Source organism: Anguilla rostrata, chromosome 8 (genome assembly GCF_018555375.3).
Source record: "Anguilla rostrata isolate EN2019 chromosome 8, ASM1855537v3, whole genome shotgun sequence".
Taxonomy (NCBI): Eukaryota; Metazoa; Chordata; class Actinopteri; order Anguilliformes; family Anguillidae; genus Anguilla; species Anguilla rostrata.
Genome location: NC_057940.1, coordinates 21,898,891 through 21,926,287, shown reverse-complemented (window position 1 = coordinate 21,926,287; position 27,397 = coordinate 21,898,891). Strand labels below are relative to the sequence as shown.

General features: G+C 38.0%; 1 protein-coding gene across 6 annotated transcripts in view; it reads right to left on the bottom strand.

Annotated features, from left to right (window-relative positions):
- pcmtd1 (protein-L-isoaspartate (D-aspartate) O-methyltransferase domain containing 1) overlaps nucleotides 1-26,729 on the bottom strand; it is a 32,119-nt gene extending 5,390 nt beyond the window's left edge. Inside the window, exons 1-7 of one of the 6 annotated variants that reach the window (XM_064347053.1) lie at nucleotides 26,537-26,729; nucleotides 21,379-21,641; nucleotides 6,711-7,156; nucleotides 3,895-3,997; nucleotides 3,126-3,297; nucleotides 1,095-1,218; nucleotides 54-230 (exon numbers count right to left, since the gene is read on the bottom strand). In XM_064347053.1, the coding sequence (XP_064203123.1) occupies nucleotides 54-230; nucleotides 1,095-1,218; nucleotides 3,126-3,297; nucleotides 3,895-3,997; nucleotides 6,711-7,017 (883 nt within the window). In that variant the 5' untranslated portion in view covers nucleotides 7,018-7,156; nucleotides 21,379-21,641; nucleotides 26,537-26,729. Of the gene's footprint in view, nucleotides 1-53; nucleotides 231-1,094; nucleotides 1,219-3,125; nucleotides 3,298-3,894; nucleotides 3,998-6,710; nucleotides 7,157-21,378; nucleotides 21,642-26,032; nucleotides 26,290-26,536 lie in introns of those variants that run through there. The other 5 variants (XM_064347052.1, XM_064347050.1, XM_064347054.1 and 2 more) reach the window with 5 other exon arrangements.
- Between the last annotated feature and the right edge of the window lie 668 nt (nucleotides 26,730-27,397).

Below are 27,397 nucleotides of genomic sequence, written 5' to 3'. Positions count from 1 at the left end.
TACTAAGTAACTTTGCATTAGGGTTTCTATATTTTTTTTTGTTTGTTTAGTACCTGTATTAGCAGTAAGTAAGGTCTTGGTGAGCTTCCCACAGAAGTAAGACCACGACCGCAGACACACAAAATTTGAGGTGGCTAAGTAGCATTTTAGCAGTTTCTCCTCAATAGTCCATCTCTCTGTTAAATGGGCACACTGGTCAGCAGTCAGCAGCTGTTTCCAAGCAACCCCTTCTATGGACCACAACAGGATTCAAAAGAGCAAGATCAACAACCATGCAACCACAGAAAATGATTCTTGTTGTTGCCATTTGGCTAGAATATCCATTTTTTTCCGTTTGCACGTAAAAGTAACTATCTAGCTACCTAGACGCAAGCTTACTACATGGTTCTGGTAGCTTAAAGCTACTAGCTAGCATGGCAGGTTAAATAATGTCAGCTTGCTGAAAGACTGCTATCTGTTTTTCACATTCAGCTATCAAGGAAAACCGGTAATGAATGCTTTCAATTTAGATCCCGACATTGTCTGCCTGTTATATTTGATTATATAACATTGTTTCAGTTGCAATTTAGGTGTTTTTAGCTTGCAAAAAATTGCAAGGTGTACGCTAGCACACATATGTTTAAAAATGTACAACAATAAATAGAGCACACAACCCATTTCACTTTTTAAAAATCCACATAAAACAAATAAAGGTATTAACTCATGCGTAGTGGTTCAGTCACTTTGGCTGCCCATAAAAACCCAGGTGCTTATCTGCCTCCTCACGAGTCAGATATCAGATATTCACATATGCAGACAGAATAAAATTGTCATTTTCACTACATACAAACCCCCCCCCCCCCAAAATTAAATTTAACATTTTATATTTAAATTTAAATTCTGGGCCGAATAATCCTCCATACTGCACCACCATTACTCAGAAAAATGATTCATTTCATACCAAGAGTAATGACACGGGTAAACGTCCATTTGCATTAGACAGTATTAAGATGACATAGAGGATATTCTTGTCATCATGAAGATCCGCCTGTCCTCAGAGGACTGCAGTGTTAAAACTGAGAGGGGAACGATGGTCAAAATCTTCAGGAACTCACGGAGCTTTACGGCGTCAGGCTTGCTTCCTTCGGGCCGGTTCTGCTGGACGAGCGGTGCGAAGGACACTGCCAGGATGTTCTTGCTCTCCCAGGTGCTCTGGCCAGTTCTGGTGATCTGGGTCAGCTGGGGAGCAGGTAATATGTTATCTTTCTGTCCTCTAATGCTCTACTCCAGGTTGTTCAGCAACTGCACCTATGAGGCTCTACTGTTGAAAATGGGTTCCAGGTCCTAAAAATCAACTCCCTACAAATTTGAAAGTATTTGAGAACCTCGCTGTCATAAAAAAAACTAGTCTGTTCTTATGTTATCAGAGCTCTACATGTGCTCATCATATTCTTTGAAGTTACAGGATTAAATTATTATTTAAAATGGAAGCGGGCTGTAAAAATGGCTAATTAACACATGCGGTTCAATCCACAAGTCATCTCTATGGAAACCAGATATCAGGGAAAAAATTGTCAATGGAGTGCCATATGAGCTGCTGAAAAAAAACAAACAAAAAAAACAATTAGAATTATTTTTTGCTGCTCCACCAAAAACTTCACCAATGATCACAGAGGACATATCATCTCCTGTCTTTATCACTGGTAGTTTTGTCAACTCAGCTTTCCAATGGTTTTAATACTGCCATTAATCAATAAAAGCTGATGCTCCTAGCATAATAACCATAATAAAGAATAGAACATAAATCTGTTGCCCGATAATGCATAATGCATTAGTATGGTACTAATGATGACATAAACACTCATCTGCGGTGAATGTTATTGTTACCATTGCTATTGTTACTGTGATTCACACAATTACTTACTTCTTTAATAATATATTTCGGATTTATATCAATTAATTAAAATAATCTATATTGCCATAATGTGAATGCTCTAAAACTCCCGATCTATGTTCTGTTAACCAAGATGTCTTACGTGGTTCAATGACATTATGTCTAAATGTCACGGCCAAATACATTATTAATACATACACATATTGTGTTATGTAACTATATTCTTTCTTCTTAATTGAACAACAAAAGTGTTTATTGTGGGTCAAGGTAAAATGAGATGGACACTGTCACTGAATTGTTAAATACAACGAAACTGAATTGGTTACTCTGACAATATACTGAAACATGGTTAAGCCATTATATGTATAAAGTATTGCTTTGCTCAAAACATTTTGTTTGCATGTTTTATGTTCGTCAATATAATTCAGTGCAACCAAAAAGAAAACTCTATTTTGGACCATATTACATGACGATACTAATGTGACAGGATAATGGTATGTCATAAAGAATACTGTGACTAATTTTATGTCCAAATCATGTGTTTTAGACAAAATAACACATTCAATGTAACCATCACAGGGATTATGGTACTCAAAAAAAGCTGCTAGACATTTCTACTGAGGCACAGATGCACAATGCATTCTGAACTGTAGCTGATCATTTCCAAGGCAGGTTGTTGAAACAGTAAACATGTTTCCAAACTGCTTTTTCTGAGCATAAACACAGAAATGGAACACAACCACTCTCTCGCTATCTCAACAAGTTGGGGAAATTGCAATGACACATCGTGCAATGATGTCACGTGACACATACTTCCTAGGGCATAACTCATAATCCAATATCAGTGAAAATGATTAAATTGACCTGGTGCGGACACCCACAGACCTGAATTCTGCCCTCCTGTTCCACCAAATGTATGCTCAGCAAACACTGAATTAGCTATTACGAAATGTACCCTAGTTACTAACCTTGCGCTGACTGTAAACACAAAAGCTGAAATGTAGAGTATACCTACATTTCAGAATTAAATCAACAGCCACAGCTACTGCCTTTGAAAAAGACAACATTTTATAAGTTTTAAAATTTCAAGTTATGCTTTATTCGTTCTCTAATAATTTGTTGTATATTTTAACAAAAACATGAGCAACTGCTCTAATTTCTTATGAAAACGGTTGCATATTCCATATCTTGACTGTTTTAAATGACATATCGGAGGGCATTGTGAAGTAATCACAAGAGCCAGCAAACTCACCTGATCCTCTATTGGCATCACCAGAATCCCGCCCACTTTCAACAGGATTTTCATATAGTTTTCATGGTCCTTTTGTACTCCCGCCCCACAGTAAATGCGATCATACTGGTGGCTGTCAGAGGAGATTTCTAAACAATTTCCCACCACAAAGCTGGGTTCACAAAACTCAAACCTGCAATGAAAATGTCCAAATAGACAAGAGAGTGTGGGTGAGCACAGCAATAACACTATACAGACAACAGATTGTGCATTCAGTATTTTCTCATTACTTGCATGCAGGTAGCATTGAGCAATATATTTCAACGATAATTATCAATTGCAACAATGCCCTTTTTTCCTTTGTCTTTTTCTCTTTAATTATACCCATGTGAAATGCTTCTGGAGAAAAAAACATCATCACTATTGGGTGTTGATAGGACAGCCAATCTGCAGCAAGGCCCTGCAGCATCCATGTGATTGACAAAAAAAATATTGCATGATCACACGGAATCTGTACAACCTTGCTGCTAATTGGCTGCCTTATCAACACCCAATAGACAGTGGTAACATTTTTTTCCCCGGAAACATTTCACACAGCCTCTTAAGTTTAGACGTTTCCTACTGCCTCAGGCGTAATTAAAAAAAAAGAAAAGGCTAAAAGAAAGTCAGTGCACCACATGGTGGCGATGACCATTACTGCATTTGACAATTATCGGTGCAGCATATTGCCCAGCCCTACATGCAAGCCCTTTTTAATGCCTTCTCCTTGGAAATCCTCTCATATACTCACTTATCAAAGCTATCACTGTTCTTAATGAAGTCATCTAGTTTCTCCCTGGCATACTCAACAACGTCTGTGTGGAGCTCTACCCCATGGTTCACTCCAAACGGCCCTGGAAACGCCCAAAAAACAACATACATTACATTCACTCGGCGGACGCTTTCATCCAAAGTGATGTACAATAAGTGGCACACCGAATGTCATTGGAACAACTACAAAACATAGGTCCGATTAGGTACAATACTCATTATGGAGCAGTTTTTCATAGCTATGAACACATTAAGTCCAGTTCACACAGAAAGCATAGGAGTAGGTCAGAGAGCAATGTTAAGTCAAACTAGGAGGCATGACACCTAGGAGGCATGAGGTATAACATCAAGATAACAATACTAGTGCTGGATGGGGGTACATATAATGTGAAAGTGGTACAGGAGATACATGTGTGACAGGTAAGTGCTGCAGGAACAAAGTAGAAGGATGTAAGTGATAAGAGTGATCCTCGATTGGGAGTGGTGATAGTCCTGGTATAGGCTGAAGAAATGCAATAATGCACACTGGCTGAATGAGGAAAAATATTGGGGGGAAAAAAACTAGCCCACAGACCAATGACTTAATGGGAGACCCTTCTATTAACAACATCCTTCCTATTTTGTCTGTTGGAAAAATAAACGCAAGCAGTACTCTTACGTTTGACCACTCCATAACAGAGGAATGAGTTACCTGTAGTGGACATCTCTCAATATTCATGTTATTTATGTTATATTTAAGTATATTGCTAGTATGACTTTAAAGGTCAAAATGGATATAACTCCTGAACATTTTCTCCTTTAAAGGTATATTCACCAACGTCACCAACATTTTCTCCTTTAAAGGTATATTCACCAACGTCTCAAACGTCTCAAAGTCCAAATGTACTGTACACATGGTGTTACATCATGAGTACTTCAACCTAAAAAAAATCACTTGCACAGAAAAACACAGCTAGATGGCTTTCAATATTAAAACTAAATAGGTAATCAAAGAAAACAAAAACATTGTATTTGAAATAATACATTTAAGGTGTCAGTTTCTAAAGGCAGCAACATGTACACACAACACTGCACTTAAAATGCACAGTGAATGAAAGGGAGCTGTTTTGATAGTTCTGTGATGTGAAAGAGGAAAAAGTTCATTCCCTTAAGTCCATGAGTGTTCAGTCTCCATGACTGAAACAAAATCCACAATGTTAATATTTTAAGACAACTAAAATAGCAATGCAGAAACTAACCTGACACAAAGTCGCCATCTCATTACATCATCATGCGCAATGAGAATGCAAAACATGTTTAAATAATAATAATAACAATAATAATACTTGTCATTCTGCCATTCTAGACAAGTACATAGTATGGAGGCAAGTCCTTGCTTAAGGCCCAACCTTTCACAAGATTATTTTTATGTTTTTGCAGTTTGAGAAAAAAACAACAACAGATAAACACAATAAAAACATAACAAAAACACAGTCCCTGAAAATTTCAGACATTTTCATTAGGACGCTTGTTATGGCACCATCAGGTGGCTGATGTATGCTATGATTGATTTAAGTGTATCAAATTGATTGTAGTCTATCCTTAGCTCCCAAGATTAGTGAGATTTAGTTCAACTGTAATAATAAGGATCATAATATTAATAATCATAACCAAAATCATCAAGCTATTGCATCATACAAAGAATGCATTACACAATTCAGTCTCAAAAGTGCAGATGTTGTCAGTGCAGAAGATTTTTTTTGAGGCAGTTTTGAGGCATGGGATATCACAGACAACAGCCTAATACTTGCCTCAGCTGACCCACTGAGTAACACATCCAACTGTTCGCACTTGGCAACTGGTATTTTGAGCTGCTTTGTGTTGTAGCACCTTTATGAACTCTATTCAAAGCACTGGGCTGAATGAACATTAGTATGGTTAATGTTCCGTAGTCATGTATCCAGCTAAGGAATTTATTAATTATCTCATTCAAGAAACTTCCACTGTCCCTTCATCTAAAGGTCAATCATTTTTTTAATGGAAACCTTGTGTGTTGTATCCACCATCCATGAGAATATAGGCCTACCTCTTACCAATCAGGAATTTCCATGGTTACCAATGTTATTGTTTTGACAATATAATATGCTATTACTTATTCATTATACATTTCATTTTTTCAGGACTCTTCTAACCATTTTCTAGTTTGTTATTATAATTATAAAACAAAAATTTAGACATTACATCCACTGTCTGAGTTTTTGCATTTGTATTTATTTTATACAGTGGAAATTGCATGCTGTTAGAATGCTTTTTTTCTATTAACAGGTGAAAAGCTATTTTTTCATTTTCACATAAGCATAACTGTCTTACCAACATACGTTCAGCTAAACAATGAAAAACCACCTCTGATAGGAGGGGCAAACAACTGATTTAATAGAATAAAAAATATTGTGATACAGACAACATTTATTAGAGTGAATAAATGAATTGTGTGAATAAATGCTGCAATATTCTAAAAGTTCAGTCAAATACATTTCTTTAATCGTTAAATAATCATCATATCTATTTACATAACAGACTAGTAATCTCCTGGATTTCAAAGTAATACACAGTTATTTGTAGTATAAACTAAAAGAAAACCATTCAGAAGCACAAAGCCTTTTCTTTTTTCCCCACATACAGTAGATAATCAACTAAAATAAAGCACTGCAATATCTCATGATCTGGACCCATTAGCGGATGTAGGCTTATTATGGGATGTAGACTTGTCAGCAGTCAGTTTGTTTGCAAGTGTTAATTCTTAAGGCTTGACATTACCTATGATTAGGCCCACCATGGTGCTCAGGTAGCCCGTTCCACTGCCCAGATTGAGGAAGGAGAGCCCCTGCTGAAGCTTCAGCGCCTCCATGACCTCGGAGTAGATGCAGGGCGCCGACAGGTGGATGTTCCCATGCTTCCAGGCCAGGTCCTTGTAAGCGTTGTCCCTGTAGCCCTCCAGGTAGTAGTCGCCACGGTCGATGGCGCGAAACGCCTGCTCCACCCTCTCGGTGCGGATGTACTGGGCCTCCTTCAGGTTGTCAATCAGGTCGTCGTTGTCCTCGCCAGCGCTGACGGCACCTCCCATGGCCGGTGGAGATCTCGGGCGCTCGAAACTGCGCGGGGGGGGGGGGGTCGCCGGAGGCTGTCGCGCGCGCGGAAAGGGGTCACCTTGGGGGGGGGGGCGGCTTTCCACGCGGGATCAGATCATCCCTGCCAGGGGGCGTCTGGAGAAAGGACAGAGGGAAGAACAAGGCACGCTGGGTAAGAAAGGAGAGCTATCGCATGCTGCCGCGGTGCCCGGCAGGCAAAAAGGCTACAGAATCCCAAACGAAGCAGAGGAAATGGAGGGCATGCACAAAGCTGACGCTGCCCGTTCGCAGATCACACCACCCTGCCAACTACACGCTCCGGCTCTGCGGGCCATGGCGACGAGAGAGACATTAATAATCAAAATACCACCGCGCGAAGGAGGCGAAACATTGGCAAAGCACTTTACGCTCAGCCAACAGGAACTTTTGTAATGGATCGATAGAACGGAGTAATTCCTGACTAATTTATGCCAGCCGCTTGTTCGGGTTCCTGGCTCCTGTGACATGGAAGGCGACTACAGCAACTACAGCAAGCCAGAGAGAAGCTTCAGTGCGTGGCTCGCTGCCAGGTTAGGTCACGTGATCAAAACCTGACATATGAACTGCTAATGCGGACACATGTTGCAAACCAGTAGGACTATACACGAGGCTTTCAAACTCCTTAATAGTTCTCCACTCAGAACCAAAACAGTACAAGTTTTTAATTAGTAGTGGTGAAAATACTGTAATAATAATAATTTTGTGTTTGTGAAGTGGTACTTTTTGTCACTGTGTCTCTGTAGGCAAACTTTTCCATTCTGTGAAGCTTTGAAAAAGTTAGGAAATTTTAGTGCTGAACTTGCGAAACTGCATTGCACTGAAAAAAAACTTTGCATTGATTTGTAAGTCAAAGTTAAGGATGAATGTTGACTGACTCCAAGCCAGTGTCGTTGGCATCCTCTGCAATGGTGGAAGAAATAAGCATGCTGCTCAGGCTCAGAGTGATTAAAATTGACATTACAATTACAACAAACGCATTTTGAAATGTCTTGTTTCTCGAATAATGCTGTGAAAGGTTAAGCTTCAAAAATGACCACATTTACATGGCCACCATATTCAGCAGACTGATCCTTATTTGGGTTATGGTCATATTTCAAACATGCCATTTACATGTGTTGTGAAAACAACAACTTAATCTTATTGCCATATACATGGTTAGCTGTATTTGTCACCTATAAAGGAGATCTGACAAATGTGCGTTTCCAGAGCAACAAGAGGCAACTAACAGAGTTCCGAAGAGTCAGCGCCCAAACTGCAGGTGCATTGGTCACAAGAAACTGCCAAATTACTGAATGTGGCCGGGGTAACATTGCTGAAAGTTAAGGCATGATGTGCCAAACACAAACTATATCAGCAAAAGGGAACTTTTCCCATGAACTTTAAGAAGAACTGTTTATTTCTTGAAATATTTCAAGAAATATACAGTCATTCAGAAAGATTCTGAGTAAGGTAGCACTATCTGCTAGGCTATATGTTTTCTGATTTGGCCTTGGTGCCCTATGAAAATGGCCTTGCCCTAAAAATGATGAAATGAGGCCTGTGACACCTTGCAAACACTTTTAAAGCGGTATTATGCCGTTATACACCCAAGCTATGATACATTATATTGGCATGTGGCCACCTAAATCCTAAAAGCAAGGAAGAAACACGATTATTTGATCCAAGGTAGAAGCGCAAGGGGAAAACTTACTGGGCAATTCCCTCATTTATGGATGTGACATTTGCACTCAAAATGAGAAACTTAACTTCACACTGAAAAAGCACTGAATATACAAATTTGTTCCTGAGTACCTTTTATTATACAGACAGGAAAGAACATTGCCCTTAAAGGTGACCCTGTAGAGCAGAGGTGGGAAATGAGGGCCGTATCGTTTCTGGCTTTCATTAAAACTTCTGCCTGAGCCTTTGCCAACGTCAACACATTTCCATAAGCGGAAAGCATGGGTTCGCTATAAGCCTATCATTCTGGATAGCAGGAACATTGTCATTTTATGAAGTGTCCATAATGGTCACTTCTGTAGTATTCAAAAAGAATACCAACAATGGGAAAACCAGCCACCAATTATAAGTCACATAACACCTTGTTGAACCTTAGCTTTGCATCGAAAGCTTTAAAATTGTAATATTGAAAAATACAAAAGTCGAATTATAAAAGAAAATGCAGCTCATTTAAATTCAATTCATATTGCTGCATTCAACCTCTCAACTGTGTGCACAAGTTAAAAAACAAGTTCTATGACTCATTTCCATGAGTCATTAAATGTGGTTGACTAAAAAGCCTTATTTGCATCCTACTTAGTAATGGCAATAAAAATTACAAATAGCCAATATCATCGGCGCACATAAGCAGTTTCAGAAACCCAACGGTAGTATTAAGTCTATTCTCCAAAATATGCACCTAAAGCATAAATGCTAAATACGGTTGACTGACAAATATGTAACAGTATATTTTTGACATTACAGCACTACAGAATTTCCCTAGCTTCAACCCATCTCATACAGATGGATATTTATGCCTAAATATTTTTTCCTTCCAAAGGACTAGATACTGCTTACATGATTAATCATAAAAACTGCAATGACTCATACAATCTGATGCTGTAGCAATACACTGTTCAAGTATTGGTGCAGTTCATTAGTATTTCATGCTTGGCTTTTTGGCTGAACTGAATGTGATCTGAAATAAAAAAGAATCCTGTTCTTTGCCAATTCTTAAAATGGTCTTAAGTAAACCATACCATCAAATAACCCTTCACAACCTGAGAAATTACATGTTAACGTGCATTTTTCAAAATACCATTCCGTGCACCCTAGCTACACTCAGAATACACTCAGAGTGATTTTAAGGGTCATGGTAGCGAGAAATACCAGAGGAAAAAAGAATAGGAGTTGCATTTACATTGGGCAAAAAAAAAAAAAAAAAACACTCATCTGCCACAAGCTACAAGTCAACACAAATGTATTGCCCCTCTCTGGCCCAATGGCTGTAGTTGGCGGGTATCCCCTGCCTCACTCAAACTGGTCAACTGAGCAACTGCAGTCTGCTAGCAGTGCCCTCTTGCACAGTAACAGTTAGCTGAACAAATGGATTGCTGAGTAGATAAGATGGACACATTTCAGAAGAATCAGAAGGATGTTGGAGCAATGTGTGGGACCTGGAATTATAAAAGTACATTCTAAATTAAGGAGGAGAAAAAGTGAAGAATAACAAAATATAAACAAACAAAAAGTTAAAAATCCACACTTTTTATATCAATCATATCCACGAGTGTTCTAATTAATTTTGCAAAGTGCTCAAGCACGTGAGTGTTTCTGTAGCTGTCTAACTACGTAGCAATTAGCACCATCTCCTCAGGACTTCAAATTTTTTTAATTTGGAAACATCAACCATACCTATTTATAATTTGAAGAGAAAAACTCTCATTGTAAGGTGGACAAAGACTACTTCATCTTGTTAATGATTCACATGAATATGCCAAGATGTTTTTCAGAATAGGTTTTTAATCACAGTAACATTAAAATGTGATTAAAGGCTCACTAAAAGCAGCACAGCAAAATTTTGCTATTTATATTATCAGCTTGACATGCTAAATAGCAAATGAAAAACAGAGCCACAGAATGACCCCTCCTCCACACACACATGGATTAGGGCACCATTACTTATTTCCCAACTTTTGAAATCTGTGTGGCATATATAAAAATGGGGCATATTGCCTCACAAAAAGTTTTTTGCATTCAATATGTGGGTAATTGAGATGTAATGATTTTAGAGAACATAAAAAACATGAACTAGATTTAAAATGCATTTTAAAATACACTACTATGTCTTATGTGCATTCATAATGGTTTGCCAACAGAAAAGCACTGCATTAAGAAACATGATCTAACAACCAAAAATTCAGAAATATAAATATAATATTTGTAATATTTCTTTATATATCATCCACAAATACAATTAAGTTAACATCAATCCTTCAAGTCTCTATGATAAATATTGGGTAAACTGCATTTAATCCTATTGAGTGTAGTAGATATGTTACTGTTCATTGAGAAATGGACACATTTTTATGCATATTTTAGTTTCAACAACAGATTTTGTTTTTCTAGAAAACATATACAATATAAAAAATTATCCAGGAGATTCATTATGGTTCTGGAATTTCTTTGCATTTCAATTAGCCTAAGTATGGATAGCTTAAAATGTTAAATCACTGGTTACACCACTTGACCATGACCACTTAACCTACATGACCTTTAGTGTTATTGAAAATTCACAAAAACAATACAAACATTTCATTTTTGTTTGGCTTTTTATTGCAAACCTGTGATGATATAAAAACATACTTTCATAAAAATTTGTCAACAACTTCACAATAAATTTGCTAAAAAGTGCATTCATAAGGTTTTCCAATATATCTGTCATCTTTTCATTGAAAATATTAACATTCAGACAAAGTTCCAAGATAGTGGTCACAAAATGCTAAAGCATTTCATATCATCGCAAATAACAATCAAAAAGTAGTGTAAACATGGGCTACAAAATACAAATTGCAAAACAAAACAGCTCAGTTTTTGTAAACACTGATTAACATAAAACTTAGGTATCGGTAGGAAGACCACATCAGTGCAATACAGACAGTTAAATCACTTGACATACTATTAAATGTAATTAATGTTTTTCTGTGAAAGATCTGGACAAACACAAAGTGTACATCATGTCAACGACCCATGTAACATTTTTAAAAACTACTAAAAATATGAAATTGTCTTTTTCAGTCTCACATGGTATGTACAGTACAGCAATCTGCTTGGAGACATTAATAGGCTTACTGCAAACATTCTGTCATGCTCGTCCAATCAGATATTGACACAGACCAGAATGACTCCGAACAGGTGGCAGTTGCTTTCACCTCAATGGCAGATAATGTCTACGAACAACAGAACAACAGGATAAGAGCACGATTTAAGAACGGCCAGATACACAGATCCCTCTTAAGCACTGCAAAAGCTCAAAAACAATGCACATTCACAAAAACTGGGAGAGTGGGACACTGCTTTAGAAAAGTAAGCAGTCAAGCTCATCCATTCGCAGGGCATCCCACAGGGATTGTTTTGGACTTTACGGATGCTAGAGGTTACCCATCTTTTATGCCACCAGCACCAAAGTAGGTCACCACCCATCTGTTCAAAAATCATTTTACAGCAGGGCTGCTGCAGCATCTGTCAACAAAATAAGTACTTACTGAAATAAGCCCATTTGGTTTACTATGTTATGTAACGATTATATATTGAAGAACACTAAACTGTAAATGTACCCCCACCCCATCCTTCACATTGCAATACAGCAAGAACTGGGAGCATTATTTGAGTTGTTTTTCTTGCCTCAAGCTCTGACTGTTCATTGCAGAGACTCTGTGACTTTGACGTACTGGTGAAACGCCTGTTAGGAATTGAATTACAGTGCCAAATCCGAAGACCGGTTTTGCAAAGCAGAACAAGAGTTTCACAAGGTATGTAACAATCAAGCTACATATTAGTTTGACAACTGTCACAATAAACTTAAGAAGTGGGAAATCCATGTGACAAAATGAATATGTCTTTTAAGGACAGAATGCAAATGTGCGTTGAATGCAAACCTAAATGACCTACTACTTTAAAGCAGCCAGGCAACCCACAGTCTCAGAGACAGGCAACATAAATCTTCATCTTCAGGAGCCGATCTTCAGGGACACATGATGGTTGGCTTGTCAGGCGGGTCAAGGACACACAGTCTCTGTGAAGCCAAACATCCCATTTACTCTTTGCGTTAAACGTCAGAAAGCCGAAAATTGTTTGCGCTTGTACGGAGGCCTGCTGGACACTGCACCTGCCAAGGCCCGCGATCCTCCAGCAAAAACCACAGGTTTTTTAAGTTGGTGTTTTTGCTGAGGATCGCAAGCTAATTGGGTTTGACAGTCTTCTCTCACAGATACGGCGAGCACGCCCACGGCAGACTGGAAGTACGCCTAAACAGCGCGTCGACTAGGTTACAGCGAGCAGAAAACCTGGCACAGCCTCAAATATGCAGTCCTTTTCAAAAGACGCAGGACGGCATATGACGTGGTGAGAGAATATCGTGGCCCAAGAATATCCTGCTCCAAGAGAGGCATCGACATAAAAATTGATAAATCTGCGTTTAAATATAAAAGTGCTAACAACTGCGTGGCGGAAAACACAAATTTGAGCCTTTCAGGTCATTTGGAAATGTTGTTGAAGTCTATTCAGCAAAATCCAGGGAACAGGAATAGCAGTGTTTTCACACTTTTGCAGGGAGAGCTTACAGTTCTGTATAGGATTAACAGCTGGTCCAAGAAGCTTATCAAAAATGATAGCTGCAGACGCTCATTACAGAGTTAAATGACATGAGCCAAAGGCAAGTGAGAGAGAGGAGAAAGAGACCCGAAATCTGCAGGCCTCTCAGTGCCTTTATCTGCACCTCCACATCTGTTCCAGGCGCTACAGTTTTAATAATGGAGACATCCCTTGTTTTAATGGACAACAATGTGGCTAGTTCAGTTTTTACATTCTGTTTGTTTCACGCAGGCCAAGAAACTATAATCCGATTCCCAGCGTTACTAGTTCTGCAGCACTCTTTGTCCTATTTTTCTTCCCCTTACCAGCACTGCAGAGCCCTTAGAGTTTTTGCCAGGAAAAAAAAAATGCTTCGAAAATAGGTCAAGCAACGTTATTTTAAATGAACATGAGTGTGCAGTACACTACTTTGGCAGCAACACTGACAAAATATCACACTTGAAAATTCAGCAACTTTCCTCACACACCTGTAAAATACAGTAAGTCAAGTTATTTAAATTTATAAATAAGGTACAATGCATGATTTACTGAAGTCATGCCCTATGCAGTTACAGACCCAGAAACTTCAATTTATCTTTTGCCATTTTTGCACATGGCCTCAAATGACTGATGCTGTAACTGCTAATATCAAAATAAACAGAACAACTCTCTGATACCTTCCTGTGAGAAAGTCAGTGTGGCACAGAAGCAGCAATAAAATAAAACAGGCATTTGGTTGTTCAGTTGTTGTTGCTACTTTCAGACAGCTGGTACCACTCCCCATTTGTTTTAAATAATTCTTACCAATTATCTGTTGACTCGCTAATTATATTTCATATAATTACCAAGCCAATATAATGCCCACTCAAGGGAATCTAAAAACATTTACATAAACAACATTTAAATATTTGAACCATTTAAAAAATAATTCTAAAAATTTTATTTCCTGTTAACACAAACTCTTTCCTGCAGACAACCATTTTTTAACCAATGGAACTTTTTAAGACATCTTTCATTCCCGTTCATTTTTCTGTTCCATGCCAATTTGTAATTCTAATTCTTGTTTGTACCGATTCCCAGCTACCCCCCCCCCCCCCATTTTGCCACAAAACAAATAGCCCCTTGTTCTGTTGATCTGCATTGCGCACAACCGATCACATTCACAACGTCAGGGCACCAGAAGTTCTGGGGTCCCAGGCTCAGAAACTTTAAAAGACCACAATCCCAAAGACCTAGACCACACTGAGCCAAGGCAAAAACATGTCCCCATCACCACCTGTGGTAAAACAGGAAACAATGAACCAGTCTTTGAAAGCAAGCGAAGCATCAATGTGTGCAGTAAGCTATGTTCAGTGGGCTATATTTTAATTCACCCTCAATTATCCAAAAAAAGAAGAATGGTAGGGTGTGCAATCAGTGTGTCTATCTGTACACCAGATAAATCATTATCTTACAAAATAAAAAAGAATGTAAAAAAGAAGAAAAAAAATAGATTAAGACATGTACACGTTCCAGTGCAAGGTAATAAGATACTCATATGAACAGGATTTTACAGTATTGCTGAGACCTTGTTGAAAAACCACAACTGTTGCCATACAGTTTGCTTTGCTGGCAAGCTCACCCCTTAAGCAGATTAGTTTGAAAATATACATCATGATATTTAAAAATTGAATTTGTAATGCGAGGATAAAGGATGGGATTCAATCAAATGCACTGATTCTATTTAGGTTGTTGTTCCCAGACTACTGGTTGGGAGGTTTTGAGGTGGGCCAAGTCACTAAAACAAGAATATAAAAGCATTGCTAGCATTGCTTGGGAAGATGGATGTGAAACATGTAATTAAAAATTTAATTGCAAACTAGCATAATTTTAATATCAATAATTTCCTACGCAGACAGATTTTTAGTAATTGTTTTTTATAGAACTATACAGCATTTATGCTTTGTGTATGCACTTAAGTGACCTTTTTGGACAATTAAAACATTTTTCTTGGAATCTTTTTTGTATCATAAATTAGAAAGCTAGGTTAGTAACTGTGTATTAACCTCAGAAGTATAATGATAATTGGGAGGCTGCTTTATGGGCCATTTGGCTAATGCACCACGTTGTGGTGAATGGATGAATCCGGACCATGCCAGTGCTGACTGGGGCCGGTAGGTCCACAGGGCAATGCACAACTGGGGATTGTGTCGTCCAGGAAATTGGAGATAATCACACACACGCTGGGCACCATGTCTTTTAGAACAGGATAAGAACCGCCCCTACCTTGTTCTGAACTCAGGCCTTCGTCACCAGCCTCCTAACAGTACTTTTCTTGGTCAATAGCTTTTAGTTTCTCAGCGGGTAACATGTATAGGATAGATTCTTTATGACATTAATTTACGGGTTATAATGCAAGATTCTATTGTAATGTTTTAATCGGTCAAAAGACCTTTTTGTGAGAAAATTAATTAATATCATTCTTTTTAAAGGGAGAACTACCCCTTTAAGAAATGTGCAGGAAGAAAAAACCCTGACTTCAGATAGCCTATAAGGATCAAAAGGACCCCAATCCCAGGTGTAAAATGTGACACATACAACACAGTTAATCCCAGCCGTTTGTCTAGAAGGCCTAACCCAGGGGAAGTGAGAATGCATACATCTATTTTTTTTTTTTTTTTTTTGAGTCCAAAGACTTAAATTTACATGCATGTGTGAATTAGTCTACTCCAAGAGAGGAACAGTGTCACACAATGATGTCAATGCAGGACATTCTTGTGAGACGAACGACAGATATCTCTTTGATGAAGCTGGTCGCTTGGTTTGGAACAGACATCCCAGTTAAAGTTCATACACAGTGACACACAGCAATGTAAAGTATATCATATTAAACATTTCAGTGACATTACCATTTATTTATTTATTTCTGATTTTATAATCTAGCTTGTAGATTAATCATTTACAAATTTTGGGAAAAGGCTGTCCACACTTAAAAAAAAAATAAAAAGAATTTCTACTTCTATCACTGATTCCTGGTAATTCTGAAATCAACTGAAAACCTTTATTCTTACTTTATAAAGACTGCTTTGCAGTCTTTACCGTTGCACACTGTCTAGCACACACCCAGAAAACATGTCCTTACTTGGATGTTTTGGCATCTGCTTTCTTTACCCTCTTAATATGCTGCTGGAAACTAGGGCTGCACGACATGGGCAAAGTGTGTATGTGCGATTAACATGTAGCATATTGTGATGGTGATATGAAATGTGATGAGAATTATTTTTGTGTACCCTTTTGATGTATTGCAAATTGGCGTACATCTTGGAAATTAAAAGCCTATGTCTGCTATGTAATAAAATCTAATTACGTTATTTTTCAAAGGATTTGTTGATTTATTTAACTACCATAGGTATCTATAAAATATTCTGTTGGTTCTTCTGCAAAAAAAAAAAAAATGGCAGCAGAGCAATCTCTCCTTAAACTACTGCAAAGATTTGTCATAGTACCGAAGAATTCCACTTCAGTTCTGGTTCTACTGATCTCCGACATGCATCATACATTTTGGGGATGGCAACTTGGGGAAAATACGTTCTTGACGGCATCTGGTAGGCCAACCGTTTATCGAATGTCTTTAATGGGCTCACAAAGCCTTCTTTGCCAACGGTATAAATTGGCACCATACCCTTAGCCAAGTAGTGTGTAGATCTACTTCGGTGAAGGTTCTGCTGTCTCTACAGTAGCGAGACACCGAATTCCTGACAATTTGTTGACATTTGTGAAAACACAATGGTGCCTTGTGAAATTACTGAGATTTTAGAGGAATAATTTAGTTAATACAATGATGTGCATGGAAAAAAGGTGATTCGTCCTTTCCATAAACCAAATGAGGTTTCTAGTTCAGCAGATGTGTGAAATGCTGGATGAAGACGCGTGTTTCAAATCTTTTATGATGTCGGCCAACTGGTTCAATGACTTAATTAACCATATCCATTTTCACATCTCAAATACAATACTTTTGTATTCCAACAATTGTTCTCCTGTATGATTATCAAGACTAGTCAAAACCAAAATAATGAAGTGGAGCAAAAATCGTATCAATGACAAAGAATTTTGGCATTCCCACTGCCTGTCCAATCACAATGCGTGACAAATGACAGCATGATGGCGTCCGCCATATAAAAAAATTGCACAGTATGTCGAAAGTGTCATGCAACAAAAACATTAAGCTTTACGGATTGTGTTGTGGAGAAAAATATGCTTGCATTACAAAGAATGGTTGACCGTTGAAGTGACTAGTACCAATATTCATAATTGTGATATCACAACCCTTTGCAATGTGTTTATAACAGAACTTGATATCGCAACGACAATTAAAAAAAAAAAAAAAAACAATACATCGAGCAGCAACCTGTCAATCTACACACAGGTGCAGCTAACATGCAAACACACCCTCTCTCACCTAGCAAAATTCTATGACTGCCTTTTTTGGCCTAGCTCCCTCTCTCTCTTTCTGATCCAGGACAGCACTAAATGGTGGGATTATATATTTCATATCTTTTACCTTGACATGGTTTTACTCTTTCTCTTTTACGGGAATCATTTTTATTCTCTCCAGAAAAACTGCGTTTCCACATGCTGGATGGAAAGTATGGAGAAGAAATGGTACAGGATCAGAATCCGTCCGGTAAAAACTGTGGAGGTTTTGGCCAAAAAGCTATTCTATAGCTTAGAATAAAGTGTTAATCATGCAAAATAAATGAAGACAGTTATTTTCACCGATCATGCCCTTACTGTACGTGTAGCTGAAGTGGCAAGTGGACCGTTTGTGCCAAATTTTAAGAAATTCCCTCAAGGCGTTCCTGAGATATCGCATTCACGAGAATCAGGACGGACGGATGGACGGATGGAAGGACGGAAGGACGGACGGACAACCCAAAAACATAATGCCTCCTGCCACGGCTGTGTCATGGCGGATAAAAACTGTATGTGAAAACAGAATGTGACTTGGGCCAAAGCGAAATCCACTGCAAAATAGGTCGAAAACCACATTAAACAACAGTGTATAGACAGTCAAAGATTAAATGTAAAAGTAATGTTACATGTTGCCATATTGTATCCCTAGGGAGACATTTCCTCTAAATTATATGAATAATATGCCATTCTGATGGTGGTTACTAGGTGCTCTTCATGGTGACTTTGGTTCAAGCAAATGTCTTTTCTTTGGTTTTGTGCATGCAAATGTATAATTTGTCGTAACTTGCTGTATTTGCATTGCTTTAAAGACCTGGATGATTTCACCGCTGGGGAAATGTGTTTAAATTTCACACAAATAAAAGCCAGCCACCATCTTCAGTAGATAAGGTGTACAATTTGTTCATCCTTTGACCTCTGTCTTTTCAACATTTTAACAACATACTGAAGTTACTTTGGTTTTGGAGAGTAAAACAACAAAAGACTAGAATACAGGTTCCTCTGGACAGTGTATTTAAATCACTTCATGATTCTCAAATCCCCAGGTTCTCTGTTACTATAGTCATATTACTTAAGTCAATTTAATTTGGCTAAACTGCTTTAGCCCCTCAGGTCTAGTGTTAATGGAGTCAATAGCTTTTGGTTAATGTGAATATTCCACCCCAGAAACGTACCTGTTTGACAATAAAATGTATCAATGATATTAAAATGCATGAATTTGTCAGCTGCCTGGCTGTATTCAAAGTAGATATGCAATATAATTATTTGACTCATAATAAATATTGATAACTAAATAGGAATTATTAGGTAAAATTCTTTGGTATGCCACCCCTTGAGAGTACTCTAAACGTATCTGGGCAGAGAAAAGCTCTTTTCATTTCACTATAGTAGAATGGTCCTGAATCAGACAGCTATTAGACAAGTTAGATGAAATACACTGGTTCTAAAAATATTTCATATCCCTACCACTCAAAACATGGCTCAGCTAGCTATGTAATTGACCGGACTGGTTTCACCTTTGCAGGTATTAATTCTGCAACATTTGCGGTTTACTTTGATATCATTATTTTGTGACTACATTTTCAGAATGTTTTTTAGTGTTCTGCCCTTCTTGTATTTAGCTCAGTGACCTTATCCCAACCTAGTCAGATCTAGACCTACACATGACAGGTATGAGATGTAGCACATGAACCTTAAGTACTTCCCCCTCCACACAGCCACCTTAAATGATGCTCCCCTTAAGCTAAATGGTAGGAATACTTCCTGAAGATAACAGACATAAGGGGTTCAAGCCTTCTTTCAGTGATGCACACTACCAAATGCTCTCCAAATGTTGTACAGAGTAGTATATACAGCTTATGCATATAAAGACATGGCCTCTTCCCGAGACCCACAATGCTAAAGTGGTGCAATACAAGGTCATACCCTATTCTACTCGCTTTACAATTGGCAGGTTTGTATTCTTTAAATTTTCTTCTGAATTCCAAGATTTGCAAACAATGCCAGCCCTGTTTGGTCTCTCATAAAGTAGCACGTGTCTATCCATCTCTACCATTTCCATGCTAACCTCTGGGCATCAACCAACCAAACAAATAATCCCATTGTACAGAGGCTGTTAAAAAATTGTCAGTGTAGAAACAAACACAAATTTTGCAGCAAAGTGTATTACCCGCTTCACCAAATCAAATATCTTATAGGCAACTATAACCCTTGTTACCACAGTGACCACCAACCACAATACAAGAACTTTCACATTTTGTTCTTTTTGGCTCCAGTTGTGAGATATGTTTTGAAACCAGTAGTCTAACATTTAGGACTAAGTTTTAAGGTTAGCAAATGCATTACAGCATTCTCTTCACAATAATTTAGTCATATATATTTTTTAACTTGGTTGAAAAGATGATTGCAATTCCACAGATGCATGTGTTTACACGTGTAAAATATTTAGCCCAGGAGGTACAGATTTTCCCTCAGTCAATGATGTGCATTTACTATAGAACTCCCATCAATCTATTTTGTCCAAGATGGAGGTGGCTCACAAATTCAACATTTCTGTGTTTAGGTACCTATTCAGTTACCCTTATTATCTAATCAGTGTTAACAATCTTTATGTGATTACACTCAAATAAATTGTCATATATCGAGGTAATCATGCTAAAAAAAAAAGCACTGTCTATGAAGGACTTGAGTCTGAAGCTTATCTTGTTATTGCTGTATTAAATTAACAATGACTATGAGGTGACAAAAAGAGCAATATGATAATGAAAACAGTGACTATCAATTCTTAGTTCTGCAAATAAAAAATAAATTAAAAAAACGGAAAATGTGATTTTAAACAAAAATGATTGTCAATAAAGGCAATACATTTTCCTAATCCCCAAAATATTAGCCTGTCAGGTGGAAGCATGGTACAATGGGTAAGAAACTGGTCTTGTAACACAAGTTCAATTCCCGAGTAGGACACTGCTGTTGTACCCTTGAGGAAGCTACTTAACCTACATTGCTCCAGTGTATATCCAGCAGTATAAATGGATGCAATCCAAATGCTATGAAGAATGGCATGTAGTAAAATGCGATGTAGTAACAGGCCCCCCCAGCTCATTTAGAATGCTACAGCTGAACTGATTTACTTCCTCCAAAAGCATTCCCATGTCATCCCGCTTCTCACTTCCCTCCATTGGCTACCTTTTTAGCTCACATCTAACAAGGCAGTGGCGGTGAGAGCAAGAGCGGTTGTCTGGCAGTCGGAGGGTTGCCGGTTCGATCCCCCGCCCTGGGAGTGTCGAAGTGTCCCTGAGCAAGGTACCTAACCCCAAATTGCTCCCAACGAGCTGATTGGCACCTTGCATGGCAGCCTTTTGTCATTGGCGTGTGAGTGTGCGTGTGAATGAGAGGCATCAATTGTAAAGCGCTTTGGATATATAAATATATTGATAAAAGCACTAGGCTATATAAATGCAGTCCATTTACCATTTACATCAAATTCAAAGCCTTGGTGCTAGCCTACCCGGTTGCTAAGGCGACTTCCCCAGGCTCACCTTCAGGAGATCATCAAACCAGACCAGCTAGACCTTTATTCTTCAATCTCAGCAAGCCTGGCGCCTCTCCTTCTATGTGCCTGTACTTCCAAGTCCACCTGCTGTCCCCAGTGATGGAATGACTTCCCCACATCAGTCAGAACAGCAGAAACACTTCCCACTTTTCACCACTTGGAAGGGCAGTATCTCTGGCTCCAATTTGTACAACAGGGCGGCAGGGGATGAACTGGGAAAATTCCTGGTAGCCTGGCCAGGTGGTTGACCTGGACAGTCAGGCAAGTTTTTAAACGCAAAATGAAATCAGTAATTCAAAGCAAAAGAAACACAGGGCAATCACATCCAGTCAAACCTATTGGCCTGGTATGATCGATGACCTTCCTATCAGAAAAAACAATTACTCTGACGCACCGCATAAACACAAGATGATTTTTAATTTTGTTTCCTGTCTATGTGTATCTCGCGTGAAACATGCCATGCAGTCCTGGACAGTGAAACTGAAAAAAGAAAAGGGTGAAGAAAAGAGGTAAAGAATCAAAAAGAAGGTGCCCTTGAAGGTGATGCAGTTATCTCTTGCAACCATTTATTGATCTTTATGGGATAAGTCCTCTGTCTGTGTGCTTTGGCTATGATGCGCTCAAGTCAAGTTTTATTGCAGCCTTATTGCCTTCTGATTAGCCCTTATTTTTGCTGGCCAAAGTGGCTTTTCCCTAAAAAAACAAAAAAAACAATGACATTTGAGGCCTGATAATGTTAAAATAGTTTAACATTCTATTTCACAATTAAGCCAATCCGCAGTTCTCCTCCAAAGCACGTGCCTGCCAGCCAGATGCTTCTTTTCACACCACAGCTGCAAGCTGCGCACATGCAGAGCAGGGCGGAGGAAACCCATCCATACGTCTGCACAGAGAGAGCTAGCCAGGGATGCTGATACGGGTTGGATTCTATCCAAGACTATGGTGCTCCCTCAAGCATTGCAAGCGGCGCTTCAACTGAGCGAGTTACCCACACACACTTGTACGCTAATGCGTACACACGCACATGCACTCATATGTGTGTTGACATAAACTTCTCTCTCCTTATTATCCACACACTTGCACATGTGCACTCACTTGCGAATGTGAAAGAGAATTACTATGATGTGCAAGGTAATAACACTTGAAGAGATTTGTTATTACAAAATTTTTATTTTGTAATTATTTTTCAAAATCATGCAATTCAAGGACATGTGTATGTCATTATAGCTACAGAATAAGTAAAATAGTTAAATTAAAATGAACATTAATCATGTTTATGGTATTTCAGTGTTATTTTTTTAAACAATGCATTAGACTTTTCTTTAATTTTAGTTAAAGCAGAAGGAAGCAAGTTGGCCAGCCCGATCACCTTCCTACAGTTACTCAATCCTCACATGCAGCTAAAAGGAAAAAATGGCATTTAATGTTTATCTGGCATTGTTTCTAGGTTTTTAAGTGCTTGCATCTAGATGTGATTCAATTTAGAATACCATGTCACGATAAATTATTTAGTAAGAAGTCTGAATGTCATTTAGAGAAACAAAATCATGTCATACAGTAAAACAATTAAATTAAACATTGAAAAATATATGAAGCATTTATTCCACCAAAACATCTGATGATAATGATATAGTGATTGAAACTATATATATATATATATAGCCTATATATATATATATAAAGATGGGGAATTGACTACAGAAGTTTCCTATAAAATTATTAAAATTTGGTACATTTCTTCTACATCTACTATAATAATTTATTTGTTTGATTTTGGATTTTAGTTGGATTTACAAAAAAAAGTATTTAAAATAAGTTAATTTTCAACAAAAACATTCTGTCACTAACTGAGTCAAATCTGACAAATGTATATAAAGCACCAAATTTTCTAAATTTTTGAATAAACAGCCAAGAAGGCACTTCAAACAACTTTTAAAAAAAAACTTTCAAAACTGCTGCTACAACATTTTCTATTTTTTTGACATCTGAAAACCTAAAATGTCTGTGACCCAGTTCAGCATAGTAAGTACACTGTATCTTGATGGAAAAAAATTCAAACATTTAAATTAAGTGAAATCAGACACATTCTTCACACCTTATTTTGCACCCAAGTAGTACATCAGAAGGTGATATGCAAGAATTCAAATACCACATTAAAGCACTTAACATATTTTGGACTGAACAATGTCTACAGGAAGATGTGTTGAAAAAGTGACATATAATTTTTTTTAAAAATAGATAGCATATAGTATAAAGCTTTAGATCTTTGATCAGAGTTTATAAAAGGATCAAAAAAAGTGGAAAAGTGGATCAGTGCCCAGTCACAAAACTGACATAATGTGAAACCAATCAGTGAATACCTACGTCATTGAGCCCGCCCACCCGAACGGTTCTGCTGCACTGAGCACGGTTGTCTAACCGTGCCGAGAAAATGGTGCTGGGCACTGTTTGTAAGCGTTCCCCGCCAAACTGTTTCCAGGTGGAAACACCATTGGAACCGTTCCTCTCCGTGCTCAGAACCGTTTGGCGCTACAGTGGAAAAGAGGCTATTGAGTACCATTTCTTTGGAATGCAGCTTGTTTAATTTGTGTGAGCTAAGATAGCCAATATTGTTTCATGTAATTTGGCACAATTTGGTTATCAATACTTATAAGGGTAGGATATGATTTGAATTAATGACTTATAGACAGTGCTTTGTATTCTATGTGTGAGTAACTTTTTTGTGGGTTTTTTTTTATTATTAATTATATAATTGATTGTTTTACAAGTGGGTGTTGCTCAAAAGGAGGGCAACAAGAGTTAGAACCTTACTTTCACACCCATTAAAAATGGCGAAGATGAAAGCAAGTTACATCTGCAGTGGTCACACGTCAAGGGAGTAAGCCAATTAAAGGCCGGGGACAATACTTGTGATGTCATAAAGTTCTTAGCGTGGTTTCAAAAGAAAGCTGAGATCAAAAGGTGCAGCACAGACCCTCTCTATGTAGAACACAAAATGCAATGTAGTAGGCTATATATCACTAGACCCCAAAACAACTGCCAAGTGTAGGCTACTGGGACATAACCACAGCTCCTGTCAATTTTATTGACAAGTCTTACTACAGCCATCAAACAGGCCTACAAACTCAACAATAACTTGGAACTCAAAATTGGTTAATTTACCCTTCCATGGACTGCCGTGAAGTGTACTTTTGAATTTGGTAATTACATGCATACATGATATGGGAAACTGTCGACTAAATGGATAAGATTCTAGATCAACTGCATTCAACACTACTTAAATGATTTCAATATGTTGTAAATTAAATGCATAACTACATTTGTATTTTCTCAAGTTACCGTATGGTTATTACTAATACACAAAATTACATAGATTGCAATGCCATGTAGCCTACACTACAATTTCCTTTGCATATTTTTTTCTGTTTAGGAAACAGGCTATTGAGCTGAGAGTTAAGGAACGGCAGACAAACTATTAATTTTACAGTTGAAGTGTGTTTCTTGTAAATCTATTTTTTTTTAAATCCTTCTATCGATTGCAGAACGCAGTACAGTGGTGGCATAAATTATATATTTTTTTCAAACCCACATAGTGGTCTGAAAAAAAGACGTGCAAAAACAATGTTGCAGTATATTCGCTAAACGCGTTGTCAGAGCTAGCACTCCATTTTGCATTGACGTTTCTCAAGTAGGCCTATTGCGTGTGCTGTTACTTTGTCAAACGTACCCGATATTAGGTTGTCTGAACACCAGAAAGTGAATAGAAAGGGGAAATACAGTTATGTAGAGAGAACACAGGCAATATGTCTGTCAGCAAGGAACCGTACTACCTTCTTTCGCGCCGCAGAAAATAAGCGAGGGGTTACGACTTCTCATTTGATATATTAAGCTACTAAACTGCTATTTAAAATAGCAACATTACAAAGTCTATGTGTTTTCAAGTGAACATCAATCAAATTCAAGACTAAAGCATGCTAGCAATACAAATGCGAACAGTCAGACACCACGGTCTCTCATTTAGAAAAAGAGGGCCATTTAAACACGATCCCCAAGTGTGGCACCTCCGAACGAAAACTTTCCACTGACGCCATCACGGTAGCAACAAAGGATCTCCATCAAACATCGATAACGTTTCCAACTGTGTTTTCGCCACGACGTCTCCTGTGGATGTTTGCTGTATAATATACAGCATGAATTAGCATCTGACACGTATTCGAATTATACAAACATAAAATGCGAAGAGATGTGATGAAAGACTGAAAAACATCCTTATCACGGAATTGCTAGGTTCCACTTAGCTCGTCTGCTTTGTAACGTTAGGTAGTCAGCACATTAGCTCGCCAGCTAACACATTCGAAACCGCATAACAGCTAGCTGGCTAGCTCCAAAGTTCTAAGATGGCAAACAGAGCTAACAGCTACACGTAGGCATTAAACTTTCCTTTATGCTCTGATTGTAGAAACAAATGCCGATTTGTTTTCTATTGTCAACATGGCGAGCTAAATAGGTTAACTAAATCTTACTGAGCTAGCAAAACAAGTTAGTTCTAGCAACGTTAACGGCGCAATATGCAATGGCCCCGTTTCAATGACATAACTTCCTTCTGTTATTCTGAAATTAACTCAAAATATCGTACTTACCGAAACTGATATTTTATAGGCCTTCGTTTTACACTTGCAGCAACTCGGTAGAGTACAACTAGCTAAATCGACATAAAATGGAGCATGACGACAACACGCAAGCATGTAGCTCGCTAGGTAGTCTAGATTACCAACTACACAACTACATAATAATATTTATGGGTGCACATGACATTATGAATAATTTTGTTTGACATGTCATTATTTTATCAAGTTAGGTAACGTTAGCTTTTAACCAGATAACGTACTTTTGTTACATAACTGTCGAGATTCGTGTAATATTTGGACCAAACGCTTACCGCTTGCAAAGTAAATTTAGGTAATTTTTGAACAGCGAGACACCGTGAAATTATATGATTATCCCTGGCTAGCTAATAATTATTCAATCCATGCGCTAAATCAAGCTGACCCCCGTTGCGTCAAACAACGAGGTAGCTAGCGTGCTACTTTCTGACAAAAACAACAAAATGTCGACATCTGTTTCATTTTTTTTAAAGCACTCACCTAGCTTGCCGTTTTCCGTGGATCACTGAAATAATTTAGAGAAAGCCGATGGAGTGGAAACTGGCTCACGATATCGCGCTGATTTCACAGAATATTGCATCCATGTAATTGTTTTAAAGAGAGTTGAGCACCTTTGTCTTTTCTTCTCCACGCAGAAGAAACAGCTGAGAGGATGTAAACATATGTCACGTGGTAACTAGCAAATGGAGTTGCAGACCGTGTTTGCATGTTTCAACCGCAATAGAACCACGGTCAAGAGAATGAGACAAGAGAATTTCAAGAACACTGGGTGAACCCAACCGATTGCTTTGATTTATATTCTGAATCAGAAATGTGCACTTTCCATCAAACAAAATCCAGTTTACGTCTGTGCGTATTCATATCAGTACCTAGTTCTAATTCCGTTGGGGGCATTTCCTGCTGGTCGTTGGACAACTGGGAATTACACATTTTTTATATCGGGAAACATGATCACAAAATATAATTCACCTGACTTGATATGTCTGTTCAATCATGAGAGCTGGTTTGGAATTGTATTACAGTTCTTATTAATTGTTGTGAAAGGTGAATCCTCCACATAATGTTACATTCCTGAATATATTAAACTATATTTTAAGTGGGTAGGAGTTGTTCTTTTGACACTGAATAATGTATTATGAGTTTAAACAGTCCCTTTCTGACGGTTTTTAGACGGTTACATACCTTTAAAATAAGTGAATGTATAATATGTGCTTTACATTTATTCAAATTAATGGTGTTCTGTTAAAGCTATTTGTAACTGTTCCTTTGTGACCTGTGAAAGTAGAATACCTAGAGACTGATTCACTAAGGCCTTTAGCATGTGTGAACCCTTTTAGCAAA